General features: G+C 55.9%; 1 protein-coding gene across 8 annotated transcripts in view; it reads left to right on the top strand.

The window, feature by feature from the left end:
* The window catches only part of ITPK1 (inositol-tetrakisphosphate 1-kinase), a 165,094-nt gene that overhangs the window by 48,520 nt on the left and 95,240 nt on the right, over positions 1-21,334 (top strand). Inside the window, exon 1 of one of the 8 annotated variants that reach the window (XM_034642102.1) lies at positions 18,419-18,571. The exons of 6 other annotated variants lie outside the window; for them this stretch is intronic. In XM_034642102.1, coding sequence (XP_034497993.1) covers positions 18,434-18,571 — 138 coding nt within the window. In that variant the 5' untranslated portion in view covers positions 18,419-18,433. Of the gene's footprint in view, positions 1-18,418; positions 18,632-21,334 lie in introns of those variants that run through there. One more of the 8 variants, XM_034642101.1, reaches the window with a different exon arrangement.

Genomic DNA, 21,334 nt, shown 5'->3' with positions numbered 1-21,334 from the left:
TCGTGGGTGTCCCTTCACGTCCCGGGTTCTGTCTTGGGTGGCCTTCTAGAAGTGACATCACTGAGTCTAGGACATCAAGATCTTACAATGTGCAGGGCCCTGTGGCTCGGAGACTGTTCGCAGCCCTGCGCTGCCCCCATGGCAAGGACTCAGTGGTGGTTTACTGCATTGTAAATGCCTTGCCTGGCTCCGTGCTAGAAGTGGGGGATGGGGGCACCCAAGGATGGACTTGCCACGCTGCCTCGAGGTTACAGTGACTGCGCCTTGCACCGTACTGGTCTCTGGCCTCTGGGAGGTGAGGGAGGACAGTGCTGGGGCAGGTACTGGAGGCCCCTGGGCCTGGCGGGAGGGGGAGGCCTTGCGAGAACGGGTTGGGCATCTCCTGAGGGGGGGTCGCTACCACGGGGCAGGGCAGGGGATCAAAGCAGACGTGAGCACAGGCTGCTGTGGTTTGGGAACTTCTGGAAGCACTTTCCCGTGGTAACTCATTTAAGCCCCATAGCCATGAGGGACTGTCTGCACTATTATTAGTGCAGTTGAATGGATAAACACTTGTTATCCCTACTTTACAGATGAGGAAACTGAGTCCAAGAGCGCTCGCCCCAGTCCCTCAGCTAGCACAGGCAGAGAAACCCCAGCAGACTGGCACCACAGTCCACGTGTGGCCCCCCCGTGCCCCGCTCCTGGTTCTGCATCATTCTGAAACCAGCGCTTCCTTACAACTCCTTTCTTGTGGTGTCTTGAGCTCTCTCCGGGCCTGCCCGTCTGTCTGCTGTTCAGCTGCCAGAGTGCTCTTCTCAGACACGCCCCATCTTGTTCCCGCTCGGCTGCAGCCCTAGGGGGACAGGGTGAAGACCTGTTCCTTGGAGGGGCCCCTGAAGCCCTTGGTAGTTGCCTCCCACTCTGGGAATCCAGCCTGTGCCACTTCCTCAAGTGCACCCCAAAGTACCCCATGCAGAGGCCCAGCGTCCGTGTGGCGAGGCCTGGTCCCCCACATACCCTCTCCCGGTAGCCCACCACGCCCCTCCTCCTGGTCCATCTGGCTGACACTTACTGATCTGTCTGAGCAAGCTCATGGCCACTAGCTCTCCAAAGCCTTGGATGCCCCAGGCCCAGAGAGTCCCTCCCTCATCTGGGTCCCCGCGAGCCCACCGCCCACAGAGGCTCCCATGTCATGATGCAATCACAGACTGGGGGGGCTTTCCCCCTTCTCTGGACCATAGACCACACCTCATTCTTCTGGAAGCTGTGCCAACCTAGCGTTCTGGCTTATAGAGATGCACCTTATCCAGAACTCTCTGGAAATCAGTGGAAAATAATGAAATATTACAGAAATATATGAATTGGCTAAGTTTCCCATCATCTTCTCTAGAAGTAATCACTATGAACTTCTCCATTGGTTTTGTATGCCTATACTAACATTCCTTTTTTTTCCCCCTTTTTGTTCTCCAATACCTACTTAAAAACTTTTTAATGAACTTAATTAACGTGGTGGTTCCGACTTATGGTGCCTTTGAACCAAGGAAATACAGTAAGAACGTACTGGTATATTGTGGAAGTTTCTTAATTGTGCTTGATGATACATAAAGGAGAGGCCGGCTGAGAGATCTTGGCATTTCTTTTTCAGCAACACGGAGATACATCATGTAGTACCATTCTTTTTTTTGAGTTTATTTATTTATTTAAGTAATAGCCACACCCAGCATGGGGCTTGAACTCAACGACCCCGAGATCAAGAGTTGCACTGTCTTCCAGCTGAGCCGGCCAGGTGCCCCTCATGGAGCACCATTTTGAAAGGTCAAAGTATAGGTGAGCTGGAGAGTTTTCCTCATTCCTATGAAGTGCTGACTTATGAGATAATATGCCATTTTAACTACTCTCAGAGAAGAACGAGCTGCTATTGTTAATTTTATGGTCTAGGAGCTTCCTCCCTTTCAGCGGTCTGTGTGCTTTGCACTCTCTCTTTCCCCAAAGGAAAGAAGAAGTAAATCAAGGCGAGGAGCAGAGGGGCTGTAATACTGACCGTCGAGCCTGTGAGGGCACACCAGGGTAGTTCTGAGGTTCCTGGTGGCCGGTGTGTGCAGGGAAATGGGATTCACTGCCACAGAGAAGAACAACTCCGAAGTCCTCAGGAGGGGGAGTAAGGGTCATGGAGAGGATTGAACCTTCCTTCCTGTTGAAGAACCTTGTCAGTGCCACAAATAGGAACTCATCATCTCGATGTGGATGAAAACAGAGGACGGTAAGACAAGCAGGAGGGTGGTGGCCTGAGCACCGTCTCCATGGGTCTCATCAAGGATATTGTATGTGCGGGGGGATCTCTGCCGACCAACTCCCATTCTCCCAACACCCTTCCACCTGTAGCTTCCTTGTGGAGCCATCACGATTGGCATCCAGCTGCCAGTAGCAGATTGGAAATAACAGTGGCCTAAATAAAATCTTTACTTCTCTCTGTGCCAGAGAAGCTGGATGCAGGCTAATGTAGGGCTGGTGTGGGGGCTCCATAAAAATTGTAAAGAACCCTTTTTTCTCTGTCTGTGCCACACTAGCTTCTGGGCTCAAGCTCACCTCCTTGCTGAAAGTGGCTGCTGGAGCTCCAGCCATTGTGATTATATCCCAGGTCATAGGAAGGCAGTATGGGAGTAGGGCACCCCCACCTCGCGCCTGAGTCTGTTCTCATTAGGTGACCTCCTCAGAAGTCCCATGTTATACTGCTGCCTATGCTGGCCTTGGTCTAATGCCTCGCAGCCAGCAGGCTGGGAAGTGCTGTCTGCTGGGCATGCTGTCCACTCATATGAACTTGGGGTTCTGTTACTAAAGAGGAGAATGGGCGTTGGGCTGCAGCCAACGGTGTCCAGCACACTCGGGGTTGGCACTTACCCCCCGTGAGCCTCAGTTACCTCATTTACAAACTGGTGGTAATAATGGGGCCAGCCTCGGGGTGTGACAGGGACACGATGCCACTGAAGAGCAGCACAGGGCCTGGCACACAGCACGTTCTCAGAAGGAGCTGCCCCTGACTATTTACTCGTGCCGTTCTCGTTGACCACGTCGTCTTTAGGGGCCTGTGAAAGTCAGTATGTCCAAACCGAGCTGTGTCGTTGAGGGATCAGATGGGTAGACGAGCCAAAACGAAAGAATCTTTGTTTGGTTTGTTATCCCAAGGAAAGCAGCTGGAAATGTTACCGTGTAAGTCAGGTCCACCTGGTTTGCTTAGAGAGGGGCTGACAGGGACGGTGTTCCTGCTGTGGGGCAGCGGCGTCCCAGTGCACAGAGTCCCCTCCTGGCTCTGGTGGCCCGAGGCCCTCTATTCTGTGCCGGGGCGGGTGCAGCCGGGTTGGTGGTGCCGTCCAGGATCAGAGCAGAGTCTGCCCTGCCTGGGGTGCATTCGAGGGCACAGGCTCATTTACTTCCTCTTCCTGCATCTCCGAGTCCAGCCATGATGGGGTGAAGGCATCACCTCTGAGAGTGCTGACCCCCCACCCTGGCCACATGAGTCCCCTGCCCCCCATGCTGGGGGTGCTAGCTCGGCCTTGGCTGGGGAGAGGTCCTAGGAGTACTGTGCACAGCTGAGATGTCATGGGTTTTCCCCACATTTTGTGAATCTGGGGCTGTAACTTGGCTCTTTCTCTCTCCCCCCTTCAACCTCCCGCCCCCATCTCGAGAACTCCCAGGGGCATCGCCGCACCCCCATCTCCCCTTCTCTCCCCCCACCCCCCAGGTCTCTGATGTCCTGTACAAGTGACAGGTGGGGTAACCCTTTCAGGGACCTGGTTGCTCTGGGCCCCTTGCTCCCCGTCTACACAGGCCTGTCTTGCAACAGGACTGCCAGTATTTCTCTTTCAGAACTTTCTGTGATGGCCTTAGAGCACACCCTATAAGGAGATCCCGGCTTGCGCTGTGTCCTGAGACTTGGCGGTGCAGCAGGGCACACTCATCACTTTGCAGAAGCCACTTGGAGGTGCTCAGCGGTCCAGTGTGTGTGCGTGTGTGGGGGGGTGATCAGGTGTCCTGGGGGAACATGTGGGGATCCTGGGCATCTGGGCAGTCATCCCCTAGTAAGGTTGCTTCAGAGCTCTGAGATGCCCACATAATCATTTCAGAATGCCTTGGTGTCTTTGGGCTGGGCTTCTACCAACCAGCCCAGCCGGCAGCAGTGACCCCTGTTTGTGCCCTGCTTGCTGGGTGCCGTTGTCAGCGCGCCCACTTGACGGGGGAGAGCGCTGAGGTTCACACACGTGCAGTGTCTTTGCCTCGAAGCACCTCGAAAGGGAGCAGCAGAGCTGCAGCAGGACCCCAGGGGTGGGCCACGGCAAAGCCAGTGCTGAGGAGGCTCCCTGCCGGGACCGAGAGTCTGCTGATGATTCCAGCTCTGCCCCTTTGTGGCTGTGCGGCTCTGGGCAAGTGGCAGAACTTCCCTGAGGCTTGTCTAGCAGGTGGTGACAAGACTATGAATGAGATGGGGCGACGTTAGGGGAGAAGGCCCTCCTTAGGGGGTGCATGGGTGGCTTGAGAATAGCAGAGGGGGCTTAGGGTGGTGTGCAGGGTTGTGGGGCATTAAGGACCGCTCACAGCAGCTCACCACTTTTCTTGTTCCTGAGAATGATCCAGCGGTCTTAGACAGGGGCACGGGCTTCCTAACGGGGCAGAGGTTTGGCCCCAACCCTTTGTCTCTCCCATCTTCGGTGGGTGAGGGCCCGTGGATCCCTGGGCAGGAGGAGTGTGGGTTTCCTGGCATGGAGGGAGCCCCTGGCTCACTGGCTTCTCCCCGCCTGGACGATATTTTTGCTGCAAGCCCTGCCAAGTGGAAATAAGTTATTTACAGTGTTTTGACAGGATCGTCAAAAGCCTGGATGGGAAAGGATGCCTTTGGGACTGAGCTAATGGCCTAGGAGTGTGGCCTAGGGGGAGGGGAGCCTGGCATGGGGGGGAGGGGAGCCTCGCAGGCTGGGGTGGGGGGCACACATAATGGAACTTAATAACAGAAGGCCCGGTCTTCCTCTAGCCAGGGCCTGCTGAGGTTGCGTGCTGATTGGCTATTCCAGGCTGACCGGTTTTGGGCTCGCACTTTCATGAGACCTGGGTGTCCCCAAGCCAGCCCTGGGCCTTAGCCTCCTTATTTTGCTGTCTGAGGCTTCGGTGCTGTCATTTATATGAGGGGGACGAGGGCCTCTGCCCAGCCAGCGTATCCTGAGGAGAAGGGGACACAGTCCCGGGGTGTGATGAGGGCAGACCTTAGCCTTGACCATGAGCCATTCTGTCCGAGGCCCAGCCCAGGGAATTCCGGTGGGCCATTATTTGGAGCTCCGTGGAGGGGCTGCCTGCCCGAGCTGCACCTCTGTCCCCCTCTGGCCCGTGGGATTCTCTGGCCCTCCAGAAGGGGTTTGAAGATGTCCTTCAAGAAGGTGCAGAAGGGCCTCCGGGGCAACTGGTGGTCCGGAGATAACCATCAACCACCCTTCATGAACGTCCTTTGAGTTTTTTCTGTGCGTGTAGAAGGAGAAGATGTATTTATGTATTTTAAACAAAGTTGTTGTCCTTTTGTGATCTGCTCCCCACAAACATACTCACCGTGTTGTTAGTGTTTCCCCTTTTGTAAAATGTTCTACTTAGGCTTGTTTTCTTAGTGGCCACATAATATTCTCCCTGTAACCAGAGTTAGTGAATTCCCTCGGTGGATGTTGTGGGGGTGCAGGCTTGTCACTGTTCCAGCGTTGTCATGAGCATCTGGTTCCGATATCATCGGGGCAAGTCTGTGATTATTTCTTGGGCTATATACGTAATCAATCATATTTATCGTTCTCGCAGTTTTTAAAAGTAATGTGTACTTCTGGGGGGAAGACCCAACCATTATAGAGAACTGTGGAAAGGCACCATTGCTTTGGAGTTTGTCGTTCTGGATTTTTGAATGTACCCAATTACTTAGGCAGTATCTGTTTCTCTCCCGTGTACCCTCTCTCTCTTCCTTCCTCCCTCCCTCCCTCTCTCCCTCCCTCCCTTCCTTCCTCCCTCCCTCCCTTTCTTCCCTCCCTCCCTTTCTTCCCTCCCCCCATTCCTTCCCTGAGCTGAAACCAAGAGTCGGCCACTTAACCCCCTGCACCACCCAGGCATCCCTCCCCTCCTTTCTTTCTCATTTATGTCCCAGACCCCCCTCTCTGCTGTTGTGGCTGGGGGCTGGGGCCCGTCTGCAGCCCTACCCCTGGGCATTTTGCCTCGTGTGTTTCCTGACCCAGGGAAGGGGAGTGAGTGTGTGCTGGTGGGGAGGTGGCTGGTCCCTGGGTGGTCCGTGGTCCGGCTTCTTGCCAGCACGGCTGGGCTGCAGGCTGCATCCCTCTCTGGGACCCCTCCCGCTCGCTCGCAGGTGCTTTCCTCTTCTTTGCGCATATGATGGAATGGGCCCAGCTCAGGCTTTGGAGGAGAATTTCCAGTGTGGATATATAGGTCACTGTCCCAGTGAATTCTGACCACATGACGAGCTGATTCCTCGTCGTTGCCAAGCCTGGGTTCCCCTGTCTGTCTTGGATGATTTTACTTTATCTGGCAAGTTCTCAGACTCACTCTGTGAGGAGGGATCTCTTTATTATTCAGATGGGGAAACTGAGGCTCAGCTGTGTCAGTTGCTTACGGATGCATGTGAGGTCACAGAGCCAGCAAGTGCTAACTGCTATGGCCTTTGAACCCAGGTGGGCTTGATCCCCATGGCCGGGGCTCGCTGTCTTCCCACCACCCTCCCCACCCCTGCTCTCATGCTGACCCAGCCTCCCTGGTTTCCCATAAAAAACCTGCTGTGCCCCTTCTGAATTTTCCAAGGCTGCCATGGACCCAGTCCTCAGTATCTTGCGAGGGCTTTTGCAGCAGAGCAGGGTCACCCCCATTCCCGAGCTCTGTCCGCTGCCCCCCGTGCCGATGCTCGCCTGTTCCAGCTTTCGAGCCCTCCAGCCTCCCTCACCGCTGGTGAGAGGGTTCCCACGCTGCCCGCTCTGTGCTGCGGTTCCACACCCATCTCTCTGACTCAGTTTTCTTCCCATGGCTCTGATCCTACGATGTTTGTTGATCTAGACATGTCCCTGTTGAACTCCCTCTATGTGGCCCCAGTGAAGTGACTTTAATGTGGGGACGCCTGGCAGAGGCGTGGCCAGGATGAAGGGACCGGAGGGGGCTGGAGAGGCTCCCGGCACCTAGTCCTAGAGCTCGTGGGGCGAGGGCCTGTCCCAGGAGGCGGTAGCCCTCGCAGCTGAAGCGCCTGCCCAAGCAGAGTGTGGAGGGCTAAATCCCCCAGCCCCGCTGCCTGCCTGCCCTCTGATCTCCTCCTGATGCCTCCCCTCGGCCAGGTGTTGCTGGAAGTCCAGGGTCTTAGCAGTCCTCAGAGGTCAGTCTCCAGGCCTGGAGCAGGGTGGAGCATGGGGAGGGTCAGTAAGGAGTGGCCTGCGCCCCCCTCTCCCCTGCTTTGTGATTTGGCAGACCTCGGGGCAGAGCAGCATGGGATCCTGTGGCTCAGAGGTGCCATCCCTGGGCTGTTGGGAGGGGAACTCAGGTCCTCAGTCCCTTCTAGGCTAGAGCGTGCCCCACCCCCCGCCCCAGCTGTAAGGTTCCTGCCTGGCCCACCGAGGTGCTTCTGTGGCCGTTAGGCTACAGGCCCATTTTCTGTGGTCCAGTTGGTTGTGATTGAGAGGGCGGACACTTGTAGGACTGGGACTGGCGACTCATCCCTCCATGCTTGTCATCAGTGGGGGTTCACTTGGACCCCTGGCAGGAGGCCCTCTGTTGTCCCCTGGGAACACTGAGATAACCCCATCTCCACCCACCTTGGTGCCTATGTCCCTGGGAGGCAGACAACCCTAGGGCCGCATCAGAGGGGCAGGAGAAGGGTGGGCGTTTGCCCCAACCTGGAAGCGGGAGCTGGGGAGGGCTCCTGTCAGCACAGCGTGTCCAGAGCTCATGAGTCTCCCCCACCTGTTTGTGGCCTCTTGAGGTGATTCGTGTATTGCTGAACTAGAAACTCGAGGTCACAGAGCCAGCAAGCCTGGAGAGAGGGACCAGGAGGGTACCTGCACATGTCCCCGAGATGTGTGGTGCTCGTGGCAGGAGAGGGCATTCAGTCAGGGTGGCTGGCTCTGGGGGCCCCAGGCCCAGGCAGCAGGAGCCCTGAGCTCACTGCCTGTCATGCAGCTGGGCCGGGTTCTGGTTCCTTCTCCGTGAAACAGGCTGAGGCCCCTTGATGGGCTCTCTGGCGTCCTGTCTCACTGTCCCCTCCTGTGAATCTCTGACTTCACAGGAAGCAGGGGTACGTTCTGTCCGTCTCAGTCTGCTTATTTCCTAGTCTTTCATCTTGAAGACAGCCTGGTGGAGTTGCCTCAGGGATCTGAGCCCGCCTGGCCCCTGGGTGGTGTGTGCCTGCGAGAATCTGTTGATCTTTTTGAAGCAACCCCCTTTGATGCTCTTTAAATAGGGCAGATTTCTAGAGAATTCAGCCAGCTCCCCACATCAGACCTCACTCCGGTGCATTTTGTGTGTTGTAGCAAACGCACACTTGGCTAGCTGTACGTGCGTGGTGTTTTTGGAGTTGGGCTGGCCTGAGTGTGCGCCCTGTCTCTGACCTTGACCAGCTCTGTGTGACCTTGAGCAAGTCACGGTGCTTCAGGCTCTTTGGTGGCTTCCAGGCTCATCATCATGATGGTGTTACTCGAGCTTGCCCCACGGTCTAACCGGGCAGCAGGTGGGTGAACGCAGGCGCAGGTGCTTTGTAAACTGTGAAGTGCCTTCTGAGGTCAGCAAATGTGCGGACGTGCTCTCCACAGCAGCACCCAGCTTTGGAGCCTCAGGAACTGTTCCTGGCAAGACCCAGTTTCCAGCCTTGAAACATCATGCTCGAAAAATGCTCGCATGTGGTTTATTTAACTTTAAGTGGGGCAAATTCTGAAATGGGTTGTTTATTGTCCAAGCTGAATTTTTAATTTCTCATAAATTCCCCACAAATTGCTGTAGTACATCTATATTTATTGAATCTGTCAGGGTTGTTTATGGCACTGAGGCCTGGGCTCCTGTGTTTGAGGTTGTTGCCATGGTGACGCTGGGATCTGAGGCTCCAGAGGAGAAGCCCTGTTCTGAAGCTGCATGGAAGGTTCTGGAATGGGCTGGCGGTGTGGAGCAGAGCTGTGGCTGCCACGCTGACTGCCAGCCTTGGGCCAGGCAAGGTGTTTAAGACTCTGGATTCCATCCCACCTTTACCTCATCCCTGTCGGTCAGCCCCTCTTCCCTTGGGGTGGAGGGGGGCTGCACAGCTTCAGTCTCCATTCTCTCCCTGCTCCCCCCCACGCCCTTGCTGCTCTGATTGTGTCTGGGAACCAGTGGCAGCTGTGCCGCAGGGGTGTACGCAGTCCCCCGGATCTGCTGGGTCAGAGCCTGCAGTTCAGCAAGATGGCAGGTGCCTTCTTGCCCGTGTCCAGGCAAGACCAGGTGACCTCTCTGGGACACTTCTGGCACTCCATCACAGAGCCCGGCGGCCTGGGCCTGGCGGTCCTTTGTCCCCACCACCATCTTACCCCATGATCTTCCTGGCGACTCTCCTTCATTCCCCTCTGTCCTGTCAGGAGTGGGCATCTCCCCCAAACCATTCCATATCCAGCCCCCCCCCCCCGCTATGGCAGTCCCTGCGTGTGCTGCCCGCCCCAGCCTTCTCTCCGTGGAGGATTGGAGGCATTGCCCCAGCAAGAGACAGCCCCTGAGACATCTTTCTATGAGGCCCTCTCTGCTTTCCCCTGAGCGGGTCAGGTCCAGCTTTGCTGGAGCTGCCCTGTGGCCCAGAGGCCTCACCTGCTCCAGCCTCATGCGTCCCCGGCTCTCTCCCCTGACCATGAGCTGGCTGGTGCTCTGACTGCCCTTCCTGTCTTCTGGGGGCTTGGCCTGAAGCCGGCCCTCAAGAACACCACTCCAGTCAGCCAGCGTTTGCAGAGTCAAGACTCGAGCCTGGACTCTTCCTGGGAGCCTTTACATTCCAGACAGGGGAAGGGACATTGTACAGCAGAAATGGCAGGAATTGCGGCATGGGGTTGGGCTTTGGGAAGGCACCCGTGGGAGGAAGGGGCCAAGGGGACAGCTGAGAGATCCCCTGAGCTCCTGTGTGCTGGAGAGACTTGCAGTTGGTTTTCAAGCATTTGCTCTGGGCCAGGGAGAGTTGGGGCTCGGGGGGGGGGGCTCGACAGTGCATGGAACAGCCAGAATCTCTGCTCTCCAGGCGCAGCCCCATCCGGGAGGGTGAGAGACTGAAAACAGGCAGACAGGCATGTGAAACGTGCGATGGTGGACAGGGACAGGGAAAGGAATGAAGCCAGGTGACGGGGCGGAGGTTGATGGATTTTGGAACGTGCTGTTGTTGAAGCGAAGCACGTGCTACCTTTTGACACCACCGTTCTGCCCTGGGTGTATATACCCGAGTGAAAGGAGTGCTTCCGTCCACAAAGAGACGGGCACGGAATGTTCAAAGCAGCAGTAGACATAGCCTCAAAGTGGAAATGCCCACCACCTGTAGAGTGGACACAGACATGTGTTACATGTGCGTCTTGTAATTCTGTACAGCAGTGAGAACGAGTCAGTGGCTGTTCCCATACACGGAGCCCATACATCGATCCCGTACACGGATCCCATGCACAGCGTGCGCAGCCGAGGAAGCTGACCCAGAGGAGCGGTTGACGCATGATTCCATTTCAGTGAGGTTCTTGAACACGAAAACTACTGTGGGGGAAGGAAGGCGGGCTTGTGGTTACCTTTGGGGGCAGGGATCCTGCTGGGGCCTGCAGGGTTCTCTTCTTAGCCTTGATCTTGGGGGTCAGTTTGAATATTCAGGCTGCTCGCTCATGATACACACTTTCTTACTTATCGTGTGTTACATAGTAATAAAACACTTCTAAAATATAAACAAAAGGCAAGTAAGCTACAGGAGGCAGGGGGTGTGCAGTTCTGTTTTGTTTTTTAAGATTTTATTTATTAGAGAGAAAGTGTCCGATGAGCAAGGGGAGGGGTAGAGGGAGAGGGAGAAGCCAACTCGCTGCTGAGCAGGGAGCCCGACTGCAGGGCTTGATCCCAGGACCCTGTGATCACGACCTGAGCCGAAGGCAGACGCTTCACTGACTCAGCCACCCAGGCGCCCCAGGTGTGCCGTTTTCTGTAATATGTATCCTTGGGTTCTCTCTAGAACATTGGTTCTCAAGCAGTAGGACCTGTCGGGACTGAGGGTCCCTCCTCCTGAGGCTCCCTTGGGAGAAGATGCTCCCCTCGCCACTGACGGTAGAGGCTCCAAGGAGGGAGCCTGGCAGGAAACCGGTAGCCTCAGGAACATCCTCCTCGCCCTTCCCGGGCCTGGAGTCTCCCTGTATTCAGAGGAATGCAGGTTGTGCCCTATCCCCACCTCTGGCCTGGAGCAGGCGGTCTGCGAGCATTTGTGGAATGAAGGGTGTTTTTGTCCCAGTGCGTCCAGTCTGTCTTTGGTAATGTAGACGGGGAGGGAGAGGATTTCCTCTTCTGTTGTGTGCTCTAATTCTGGCCTCCTAGCCAGAGAGGTGGTGCAGGCAGGAGGTGAGAACATCGTCTGAATGCTCTTTTCTGTGGAGTAGACATGGGCTCCAATTCACACTGGCCAGTTGATAATAACCTGTGTTTATTCTGTGCCAGGCACTATATTCCTATTCCAGTGTCTTACTGCCCTCCATTACAGATGGGGAAACGGGGTCAAAGTGGGGACATGTGGGTGACATGCTCAGGTTCCCCCGCTAGAAAGTGGGTCCTCTGGTTAACTCCAGGTAGTGGAGTAACCCTCATGCCAGCCTTTGACACACAGACTACACCAGAGGGAAGGGTTAAGGTGGATGCCGGGAAGGGAGATGTTAAAAGCAGAGTTGGAATGAATGAGCCCTTCCCCACTTCCTTCCGCACTCTTCTCCCTTCTTCAGTCAGGAGTATGACTTCCCTCCTTCTGGCATCTTGTCTGATGGCTGATGACCTGTGTGATCTTACCTGCTGACTCTGAAGCCTGGCTGTCCTGCCTCCCTTCATGCATCAGCCTGGGTTCCACCGACTATGGGATTACAGTCGCCTGGGAGCTGGTGGGGCTGTGTATCGCCAGCCCTCCAACCTCTTAGAGTGTCCCATCCTAATATTATAGACCATAAGGTGTTACCTAACTTCACTGCCCTGAAAATCCTCTGTGTTCCTTGTAATTTTTTTTTTAATACTTAAAATCACTGCTGCGGCAGCATTAATCGAATCAAGAACTTTGGGTGGGTCTTGAGCAGAGGCAGATGTGAAAGCTCCTGGGTGAGTCTGATACACGGCCAGGTGTGGCTTGTTGGACGCAAGCCTTGAGTGTCTCCAGAGTCCTCGGGAGGGTGTCTTCAGCCAGCTGGTGGCCTCACTCGAGTCTCTGAGCCAGTGAGGCTGATGGGACGGAGAATGTGTGTCTCTGACAAGTTTTCTGGGGATGTTGAGGCTTCCGGTCGGGGGGACCCTCATGTTAGAACCACCGGCTTTAAGCAGTGGTGGTGGAAGATGTCGTGGGGCCAGGTGTGCCTCACCCAGAAAGCCGCCGCTGAAGCTCTGTCTGAGTCCTCCGGGGCACCTGGGGAATCTGCCTGGGTGCTTTCCTAGACGCACCGCCCGCTCTCAGAGTAGGCATGGAGTCTGGGATGGAAGGTAGCATGCATTTTCTCTGTGCCTAAGCCCATGTGCTTCGGCCACTGGCCCCTTGGGGATCCTAGGTTTGGGGGGAGGGTGGTGGTACCTGCAGGTCTTACGTTGAAAGCAGGCTGGGCCGGGGGAGTGGGATGGGTTGGTTACCAGCCGGGAGGCCTGAGGAACGTCCAGCCCTTGGAGCCCCTCAGGCAGTCTCTGGGGTCCCATTAGCATTCCCAGCAGGACAGATGGGCCCCCCAGGTAAGGAGAGTCCAGACCAGCCCAGCCTCCCTGGATGGGGGTGTCAGCCAGGCCTGACAACAAGATGTGGAGCCTGTATAGAGCCCAGGGTTGAGTAGAGAAGACCTTCAGTAGAAATTAGTCTCTTCTGCTTGAGCCTCCAGTAGCCTGATAATAAAGTCACAAAGACACAGCTGACATTTGGGAGTGTTTTATAAAGCACTTGAAAAAAAAATCCCTCGTCTAAACCCAGGGCAGCCCCATGAGCTGTGGGGATGACTAATTGTCTTGCCTTTTAGATGTGGACACTGTAGGGTCACTGAGCTGCTCATCGGCAGGGCAGGGCTGGGATTTGAGCCCAGGGTGCCTTCTGCTCTCTCAGCCCTCTGCTCGCCTCCAGGTGAACCCCCAGACTGAGATGAAAACCCCTCCCTACCAAGCTCTGGCCACAAAAGGGAAGACAGCGGTGCTCTCAGGGGTGGAATGCACTCGAATTTCTAATAGAGTTGTTCTTGAAATGAGTGATAGTTGTTGACATTCCTCCCAAAAGATGTGGAGGTGGCCACCCCATCTCTGTGACATGGTGGGGACTGGGGAGGTACTTAGCTGGGAAGGCTCCTGCTGTGTCTCTCCTGTTTCCCACGCTAGGGAGTTGTGACGCACAAGGTTGGATTAGGGTTGGCAAAGGGCTGGCATAGCAGTTTCCAAACTGGGCTCTTTGAGGAACCCAGGGGTTCCAGGGGTTCCTTGAGGGGGGCGTGCCTGCTTTTCCAGGGGGTTGTTGCTGACCCCCACGCATGACAGGCTCCCTTCAGTTAGAGCAGCAACTTAACCTGTTTTTGATTTGGGGTTCTCCGTGTTAGATTTCATTTCAGGCAGGATGTTGGAGTTCAGGGGTGTTTGAAGACCACTGGTGTGTGGGGGACAGAACCAGGAGGAGGCAGGAGCCGGGGCCCTGGAACCGGGTCCTCGGTCACTGAGGTGACGTGTATGCAGAGTGCCGTGGGGCTGCTAGGAGCCCTTGGACTTGGAGGCTGGCCACCACTGGCTGGGCTGAGTCCTGGACTGCTCATCAGGCCTTCTTCAGTCGTGTGTGTGCTGGGCCGGCTGGGCCCGGGGCCGAGCAAGGGGGGCCAGGGGGATGTGATTGAGAACAGAATTGCCCCAGTCCTGTAGGAGCTTCCAGGGTGGGAAGACAGATTCTGGCTTTGGTGGACTTGGAATCTCTTTCGGCACCTTCTGGGCACTGTCGTCAAAGAGCGCGGCATTGTAATCTGCACAGATACAGTGAGACCTGCCGTCGGCCTCATTTCTGCTGACAGGTCAGCGGGACTGGTCAGCGTCACTCACTTCCTTTCAAGACCTCGAGGCTGCGCCACCTACTGGACACTGCGCATCACAGCGGGCTCTACCACCTGGTCCCTCACCTGACCCCATCTTTTAGGAGTTCTGCTTGCCACACTTCTCACCACCCAGGACTTTGATTTGCCACCTCTCTGAGTGGGGGAGGAAATGTTACTCGTGCGAAGAGAAGCGGGGGCCAGGTGGGATCTTGCCGCATGGATGGGTGCTTTCAAAGGCCAGCTGTAGGAGAAGCACTTGCCACCTCTGACCCCTGGTGTCAGCCTTTGTCCTTTCTCTTGTGGTGGACAGGGCCCTAGTTGGTATTTGGGGCTCCTGGAGCACCGTCTGGAATGCATGGTGCTCAAGAGTGAAGGGCCTCCTTGTATGGGACCGGGACCTGGTGGTTTATAAGGCAAGCGGGAGTGGAAGTACCTGCCTTCCACCCCCACTGCACGGATGTGGTCAAGATCAGAGGGCTGGTATCCTGCCCACTTGGGGCTCTTGGAAGACAGGGCTTTTACCCATGCAAGCTGAGTTCTCATTTTACAGGCCGGCAGCACACACAGACGGGAGAACCAACAGAACCACTGGGCTTTCTTTAAAATGTGCCTTGTGCGGGCCCTGCGTGCAGCCCAGCCCTCCGTGTGTCAGCCCTTGCAGACCAGCCAGAGCACGGTGCTTCTATCTAAGGCAGTCAGAAGCTCTTCTTCAGCCTGCTGCCCCCTGGCCTTGCTTTGCCCTAGGAAGGCTGTTTCTCACATGACCTTTTGCAGTTGGATGAAGCCGAGCAGGGGGTGCCCCCCCAGCAGCGAGGTTTCATCTTCCACTCACCCTCAGCAGGCCTACCCTCTTTGGGAAACACCTTGGTCTGGAGCCACTGTGGTCTGCAGTTTGACTCACTTTCCTTCCTAAATCCGCATCCTCTCCTGCTTTCTTGGGTCTGGATGAAGGTCCCACCTCCCACCCAGGCAGCCTGCCCAGATGCCGCCCATCCCCCCGTGTCATCCACAGCTCCTCAGTTTCCTGTTGTAGGTCCCCTTTCCCCAGGATTGCCAGCCCCGACTGGCGACTGGCGTCCCTGCCTCTTGGCCCACCCCTCGCCTTGTGAAATAGTCTTTCATCGAGAATACCCGAGCCCCTCCCCTGCTTTCCATTGTCTTTAGGTGAAAGTCTAAGCCTTGTGCCTGGTTTACGGTGTTCTTCCCGGGTGTGCGCTACCAGCCTGGCCACCTCGCCCCCTGCCGCTCCCCAAGTCAAACACCATCGAACCCCTGGCTGCCCCCATCTCTGTGCGTCTGCATACATGACCTTTGTGACCCGCCTTGGCACACCCAGTCAGGTGTCCTTGCTGGCGGAAGCATTCCCAGACTCCCCCGTAGTCTCCTCCCTCTTCTGGCTGCCTTTCCCCGGGGCCTGGGCTCTTTGCGGTCTCTCTGGGCTCCCGGCTCTTTCAGGGTGACGGCTCTCTTTCGCTCCTACGTGTGAGGTCCTCGAGGACAAGGAAGGGTACTTAGCAAGGAACTTAGACTATGGGGGCCCTTGATCAACGATTCTTAGGTATTTATTGACTTTGGCCCAAGGTCAAATTAAAAGCCACGGAAGTGTTTTTATAGGACTTTGCAGGGGTGCACAGGGACTCCCTCATTTCATATCTTTACTGTCTGGGAGTTGCCTCTCAGCACTTCTCACTCTCCATCTTGCATACTGTCCCTGTTTTGTTCCCGGTGGCGTTGGGGATTGACCTAGACCTCTCATGGACACACAGTTCCCTTTGCCTGAGACTCACATCCCAAGCCTCCCTGGCAGCCAGGGGCACCCGCGTCTTGCAGTTCTGTCCAGTAAGATATAAGGAGAAAGAGTAGTATTTCCTCTCCAGAAGGGCAGCTGTTTGGCTCTTGTCCCCTTTTTCCTCTGGGGATAGGGTACCTGGAGCTCCGACAGCTGTTTTGTGACCACGAGGTGATGGCAATGAGGACAGAAATCTACCATAGTAAGCATGGCAGAGTAAAAACTTGAAAAGAGCTGGGTTCTTGTTGACATTGAGCTGTTGAAACCCCAGAGACCCACCTCCCTCCAGACTTTGTCCTTGTGAAGTAAGCCATTTTTAGTCAGCATTTCTTAAGATCAGGTACATCTTTGCTGATGCTTCTGAGCTTGGCTGGTTGGTTTGTTGTTATCAAAAATCAGGCGCGCCTTTGGGGTCAGGACTGGCCATCACAAAACAAAGCTGGGAAGGCTGAAGATGTGTGTCAGAGACAAGGACGCCAATGCTCGAGCATTGTTACCGCTCGGGTTGCAAGTGTAGGCGCCCGTTGTGACCGTTGGGGACCATGTTCCTTCGGACATAGGTTAAAAAAAAATGGAATTGCTCCCCATATGTGATAAAACTTAAAGGCTCTTTTAGTTGTAAGCAACAGCTTTTCATCACGAGAGGAAAGACTTAAGGAAATACGAATAAATAGCCTTCATTGGCATGTATGTCTCAGAAAGTCCAGAGGTGAAGTGTGGCCGGTTTCAGGCCACCAGGGACTCAGACTAATGTCATCAGGAATATTGTTTCACTTCCCAGCAGGCGTGTGTAGGTTGTATCAGGGCAGGTTAGCTAAATCGTGAGAAAATGATGGCAGGCAGCTCCGTCCCATCAGCCCGGCAACCTCAGGGGATTCTCTCCTCTTTCCCCGAGTTCCAGCCAGAGTCCCACGACTGGCTAGTGCCGTCGCACTACTACTAACTGGTCTGGCTCGAGTTAGTTCCTGTGGCTGTATAACGAATGAAACCAGAAATTTATTCTCCACTCTGGAGCCAGGAGTTGGAAGTCATGTGTTGGTGGAGCCATGCTCCTGTCGACCCTTCCTCGCCTCGTCCAGCTTCTGGCGAGTTCCTTGACTTGGGATAGCATCACTCCGGTCTCTGCATGCATCTTCCCATGGCCTTGCTCTCCCTGTGTGTCTGGGTCTTCCCCAGGCAGTTTCCTCATCTTCGAAGAACACCAGTCGTATTGGTTCAGGGCCCTTGCTAATGGGCTCATCTCAGCTTGACAACTTCTGCAAAGACCGGCATTTCAAATACAGTCACAGGTGTGGGGGTGGGGGTTTCAGCCTATCTTGGGAGGGGGACACAGTTCAACCCAGAGCACCTGTCCTCTAACCAGTGGCTTAGGTCCGGGTGATATGATGTCCTCATTGCCCTGTCCTGAGTTGCCTGCCCACCCCAGAAGGGAGTAAGGGTCAGCCCCCTGGGCATGACGTGGCCGAAGAGTGGGAGCGGAAGGTTTTCCAAGCTTCGGGCAGGCCGCAGATGGATGCGGGGCCGGCAGAGACAAGGGTGGTGGTTTGCTGGCACCTTGCTGTGGGGGCCCAGGTGTTTCAGACTCAGTGGTTGGTCTGTGGGTCTGATTCTTCTCTCCCACTTCAGCCCCTCTTCCCCCACTTCTGGTCCTGGACTTCAGGGAGGGGGCGGTTTGTTCCCTTTGGGAGGTGGATGGGGCCAGAAAGCAGAGCCACAGGCCAGAGGCTTCTGTGGTTTATGTCCTCACAGCCCCCAGGGGGCCGAGGCTTAGGGGGGCTGACAGCCAGGCACACAGCACCCTTGCCGTCCATCCTTCAGGCTATTCCCCTGACTGAGCTCCTGTCGTGGGGCCTCAGCCCGGGTCGGTTACTTGGAAACTGGGCCTTGCTGATCATGAATAGTGGCATTTGCTAGTTTTGTTTACTGGAGTCTGTCAGCTGCTGTGGGGAGGTGGCGGTCATGTCACCGGGCCAGGAAGAGGGTGGTTGGAGTGTTTGGTCCCTGGAGAAATGGAAAAATCCCCATTCCCCCCTTCTGTCCCTTGCTTTCCAGTTGACCACTCGCTTGCCGATAGATTTGTTTGCGCTCTTTCCTCGCAGTCCGTTGGGCCGGCCCCCCCTTCCCGTGCCCTCCCATGAAGGTCCCGGAGCCCCAGCGCACTGGGGGCCTCGAGCACTAAACTGCGTCCAGCCGTTTCCCCACTTCCTGTATGCTGTCCTTATCTCTTTTATGACAGGGGCACGGTTCAGAGTTTGCTTTTATCTAGAGCACATGAGGGGACACATGGGAGAGGAAGTGTGAGCCGGGCAGACCCGAAGCGGGTCCAGTGCCATCACCCGGGGGCCCGGGGTTAGCGCTCTTTCCCCGAGGCTCGGTTTCCTCCTCTACGAAATAGAAAATGAGACTAGCCCCTGGTCTGCTTACTGGCTGTGGCTTTCCTGTAAGCAGTTTCCTGTCAGCAAGCGTGTGCGTGTCTGAGCCTCTGAGCCCAGGCCACAAAAGAGTCTTTAAGTGGAACCTCTGGTTGGCCCCGAAGGTGAGGTCAAGATGCTGGCGAGTGAAGACAGAGGAGTGGGGCTCGCTTCAGACCACACACGTGGGTGCTCGCAGACCAAGAGACGGGGGCGGGGAGCGCTCAGAGAGGGCCCTGTGTGTGCAGGCTGAGGGCTTGGGTCGGGTTTCAAGGACCCGGGGTGAACTCGTCCCACCAGAGCAATGAGCAGTGAATGTGGGTCCTGGTCTGGCGGCAGTGGGGAGCCATGGCACGTGTTTGAGAGGGGGAGGAGAGCCGTTTCAGGAGGAGTACTGCGGACTTCTAGCGCTGGGTAGGATTGGGTTTCCTTCAGGCTGGAGACTGGACTCTGAAATTAGTTCTGAAGCAGTTAAAGGGCTGAATGAGAGAGTATAAAAATGGTAAAAAGATAATTTAATTCTAGTGTCTGGTTCTTGTTAATCCGTTCTTTGATTTGCATGTAACCCGGGGTCTTGAATTGGCTTTTAAGAGCTGTAGTACCTTTCAGCCTAGGCAGCTTGCCTCCTTCCCTCTGCCCCCCCACCCCCACCCCCACGCGGGCCTTCCATCGAAGGGCCTTTGTTCCCGGGAGGCACGCGGTAGTTCGGGGTCCTTGAGTTGCTGAGTTAGAAGGCTGCACTGGCCTGGCCCCCGCGGTTTCCCGCTGGCCGAGTGGCCCAGCCCGTTGAGGAACTGGGCAGCAGGTGGACGTCAGCAAGCAAGGGCAGGGGGACCTGAGGGTCTGCCCAGAGACGAACCGGTCTCCTTGCTTGTTTCTTTTTCTTTTTTTTTTTTTTAAAGATTTTATTTATTTATTCGATAGAGATAGAGACAGCCAGCGAGAAAAGGAACACAAGTGGGGGGAGTGGGAGAGGAAGAAGCAGGCTCACAGCAGAAGAGCCTGATGTGGGGCTCGATCCCATAACGCCGGGACCATTCATTTCCAGACGCTTAACCGCTTAACGGCTGTGCCACCCAGGCGCCCCTCCTTGCTTGTTTCTAAGAGGCCAGGCTGGAAGGTTTGATTGGGTCCCGGAACACTGTGCGAATGAGGGATCACCAAACCTGGGACAGCAGGGGCAGACTTGAATTGTTGTCTGAAAGGCCATATGGCGTGGGCTGTGACGTCAGGGTTCTGTTTTTTTAGGGTACATCTTAGGGTGGGAGCCATTCAGTGCCCCTTCCTTTGACCTCCTTGGTTCCATAGCCAGACGGGTCCTGGCCCTGGAGCCCTGGTGCCTGTCCTGGCCGGGGTCCCTGGAGTTGGATTCAGTGGGTCACAGTGTTATGGATTTTCTTGCTTCTTTCTCCTCAACCAGCCTGGGTGCTTGAGGCACCCCCCCGCCTCTTACCATCCTGTAATGCTAGTGTCTTCTCAGCCACCGTCCCTCCCTCCTGCAGGATCTGAGATCCCCATGGGGTTGGGGGTGGTCAGCATTGGCTAGTTATTCCATGTGGAACAGTCCCAGCCCTCAGGTCCTCTATCTGGAGGACTCTGTGGGTCATCTCAGTCTCAGTCCCCATCTGCCCGGTCACTCACCAGGGCCACAGCTCGGCAGGTGAGCGAAGGGTGGTTAGTGCCGGTCTGGGCTTTGGGCTAAATTCTGTTTTGGCCTTGTTCAGTAATTACCAATGTGACCTTTGTCCTGGTCACCTTCCTTGTGGCAGGGCCTCAGCTTCCCCATCTGTGCGGAGCAGGGAGGACCAGGTCACAGACAGGTGACTTGGATGGTATCTGGCCTGTGGGTGACTCGCTTGGCCCACACAGGACTCTCACATCCTTTCCTTTGAATTAGTGGCCAGTGTTTTAAGCCATTTGCCCACAGTCCCTGCCACTGCCTGTTACCCCATAGCTTCTGCCTCATGTACATTTCGTCTGTGCTACCCCATTTGCTCCCGGGCCCCTCTGGCCCAGAATTTTCTTGCTGCCTCTGGCTCTGGCTTCCCTGGGTAATGGGGCAGAGGTGAGAGGCTTGCCGTTGACAAGCCGAAGGCGGATTCCAGTGTGGTGGGAGTTGAGGGCTCTGGGGACAAGGAGAGGGTCCTCTGTGTGCTCAGAATTAGAGTGGGAGTGGTCCCTGATGAGTGGCCTTTGAGGTAGTAAATGTCTCAGGGACAAAGTGAAACCAGAACTGAGGGAAGGTGTGAGTGGGGCTCTCGGGTGGGTGGGGGGTGTGGTGTGGGAAGGGCCGGGGCAGCTCCCTGTAGGGCTCTGGGCAGGATGCCAGGCCTGCCCGGACAAGTCAAGAAGAGACTGTGGTTTGGGCATGACCCCCAGAGCCCTGATGTCTTGCGGTAACAGGTACCTGATAACAGCGCTCTCAGCCCCAGGGCCGAAAGATCTCGGTAATCAGGTCTGGCCTTAATCAGGCCACAGATAAGGATTCGCCTCCTCCCAGCCAGGCGGGGGCTGGCCGAGGCCTGGGCGCACATTCCTGCCTGGTGCACTTTGTTCTTCCCGGGAAGGTAGGGCTGGGTGCGGTTTGGCTGCCCGGCTAGTGTGGACCCAGGTTGGCATTTCCCCTGCTTGACAGGGTCGTGTGGAATTTCCTGCTGGTAATAGCCCCGAAGGAAAGTATGGTCAGTGGCTTGACCCATGCATGCATTCGTGTCTTGCAGTGACCCCAGAGAGCATGTGGGCTTTTGCCCTCTGCGGGTGTTCCTGCCTTTAGAAATCCACCTGGCCTGCCTTGTTTTCTGCCTCCCTCAGGCCTCTCCCTGGCCTCTCTGCACACATGAGGATGGCCCTGAATCCTGGCCCCCTGAGCTGTGTGATCTCAGGCAAGT

Source organism: Ailuropoda melanoleuca, chromosome 14 (assembly GCF_002007445.2).
Source record: "Ailuropoda melanoleuca isolate Jingjing chromosome 14, ASM200744v2, whole genome shotgun sequence".
NCBI lineage: Eukaryota > Metazoa > Chordata > Mammalia > Carnivora > Ursidae > Ailuropoda > Ailuropoda melanoleuca.
The sequence above is the reverse complement of the archived record's forward strand: the minus strand, read 5'-3'. Positions and strand labels throughout refer to the sequence as shown.